General features: G+C 40.7%; 1 protein-coding gene across 5 annotated transcripts in view; it reads right to left on the reverse strand.

The window, feature by feature from the left end:
* Positions 1-244: 244 nt before the first annotated feature.
* The window catches only part of SNX9 (sorting nexin 9), an 86,556-nt gene continuing 84,634 nt past the window's right edge, over positions 245-2,166 (reverse strand). For all 5 annotated transcript variants that reach the window (XM_018567196.1, XM_018567195.1, XM_018567194.1 and 2 more), the window contains exon 19: positions 245-888. In XM_018567196.1, coding sequence (XP_018422698.1) covers positions 841-888 — 48 coding nt within the window. In that variant the 3' untranslated portion in view covers positions 245-840. The remainder of the gene's footprint in view (positions 889-2,166) is intronic.

Raw genomic sequence — 2,166 nt, forward strand, 5'->3', positions numbered from 1 at the left:
AACAGACAGATGCTGTTCACGCACTGGCCCCCTAGATGATGGTGATGCGTATATGAAATTCCTATGCTCGTTAGCACCACCTAGGGGCACTAGTGCTGAACAACATCCATCTGGCTATACACCAGATGGAGTATTTATACATTACAGGCATTAACCACTTGCTGTCCGGGGCATTTTCTTACTATTTGCACACACCTTTATTATTATTACAGGTATTTATATATATATATATAGTGCATCCTGAGTTGCACAACAAAGTTTAATTAAATTTAACATAAGAAAAAAAAAATGCAGTTGTAACAAGGCCGGGTAATAAGAATATGGCGGTGTGTATATTGCAGTGAATAGACACAGTGCCTTAAGAAATTTCTCTTCATCAATCGCACTTAGTGTTAGTGGATAGAACATAATGCCATGAAGGATCAGTTCAAAGATTACGTTGAAAGATATAATGTGCGTCCAATCAGATAGCGGTGTTGGTTATAGGCAAGAGAGGAGCCGCAGGGAATCCAAGGCATTCCGCAGAAGGGACTATAGCACCTTTGCTCCTTGCAGTGAAAAGGCCGAAGTAAAAAGGAGGTGATGCTGGATGCTGTAGATGACGTTTTGCTTTTATCTGAAAATGAACATGCATTTCATAAGCTGTGATATTTTAAGTGCACTGGAAAAGCAGCCTTTCTGGGAAAGATCTCAAATCTAACTTGATGCAAGCACATTTGCAGAAGTGCAGTTCCAAGTTTCTCCTCCGGGGTGCAGTGTCCAAGGGGCGACTTCACAATGTCCACTAAAATTCATAGGAAGGCACTTCCGATTATCCTTTAGATCCAGGCATTGGATTTCTTACATGACAGGGAAACTGCCTAGTGCCTGCTTTAGTTTTTCAGCAATCTAAAGACAGAGAAAGGAGGATTTTATTAAAAAGGTTTCAGCATTATTAGAATATTTTGTGAAGGGCAAAGAGTAGATCACAATCATTCTTCAGTAATATAAACCTGTGGCAAATCTGGGACTTTATAGCATATGGTGAAAAAATGAGTAGCAGAGTCTACCTGCAGTGAAAATTGCATGTCAAAACTATTAGCAGATCCAGAGACATAGGCAGCTGAAGTTCTATGGAAATCTTCACTTTCCTGTGAGGGCCCAATCACAGTGGAGCGATTCGTTGCAAACGTGGTAACATGTTTTAGCATAAGTTAACACATGTTACGTTCAGGCAGCCTGTTCATTATGAATAGGCTGCCAAAGCACAACGGATGAAAAATGCGCATTACCATTTTTCAAAACGCAAAGCGCCAGGAAGCATTGTGCTCTGCTGTACAATGGATTGGGGTGCCATTCGCAATGACTGGCACTGCCCTTAGAGCAGGTGTGTTGGCAGTTAATGTACATTGCCATGATGCACAAGTGTGAATGGGCCCTAAAAAACGTTTTGTTGTTGCTTTTTTTAATGTTTGTAATATGCTCAGTTTAAATTGCCCAGGTTTGTGATAGGCTTATTTTAAAATGAGATGATTTGACAAATTTAAAGCTGAACTCTAGGCAGATATAAAAGACACAAATGAATGCAGCACTGTATTCATTCATTAATACAGAGGAAGGCAAGCTCGGCGCTCCAGCTATGCTGAAGCAACAAATCCCATTATGCCTCTGCCTCTGGGGGTCATGCCAGTGGCGGTCAACTTTGCAATGCCTCATGGGACTTGTAGTTCCACAACAGCTGGAGTGTTGTGCCCCTGGATTAACACATCATTAAATGTATTAGGGATGTTCAGATACCAGTGCCGATACTTGGCATTTTCATGAGAACTACCAGGGTTGCAGCGGTTGCAGCTGGGACCTGGTTCTGGCACTCCACTACTGTCCTGTAATCATTAGTCGATATTGTTTTAGAAAAACGGTCACATGACATTAAACAAAAATGTATCAGTACTTTTATCTGTGAGTACTTGGACAAGTATCAGTACTTGAAAAAATGGTATAGGCGCATCACTTACATATATTTATTTAAAAAAATCATACATAAATACAGGGATTCACAAATCCCATATGCTCCTTAGAAATGACAGCCGCCTCCTAACTTTTGCATGTTTCTCTAGTCTAGTCTTGGAGATGGAAACGTATCTGTACATGTACTGAGTACTGTACTTGGTATCTGAACATCCCTAA

This window comes from Nanorana parkeri, unplaced genomic scaffold (assembly GCF_000935625.1).
Source record: "Nanorana parkeri isolate BGI_ZX_2015 unplaced genomic scaffold, ASM93562v1 scaffold1018, whole genome shotgun sequence".
Taxonomy (NCBI): Eukaryota; Metazoa; Chordata; class Amphibia; order Anura; family Dicroglossidae; genus Nanorana; species Nanorana parkeri.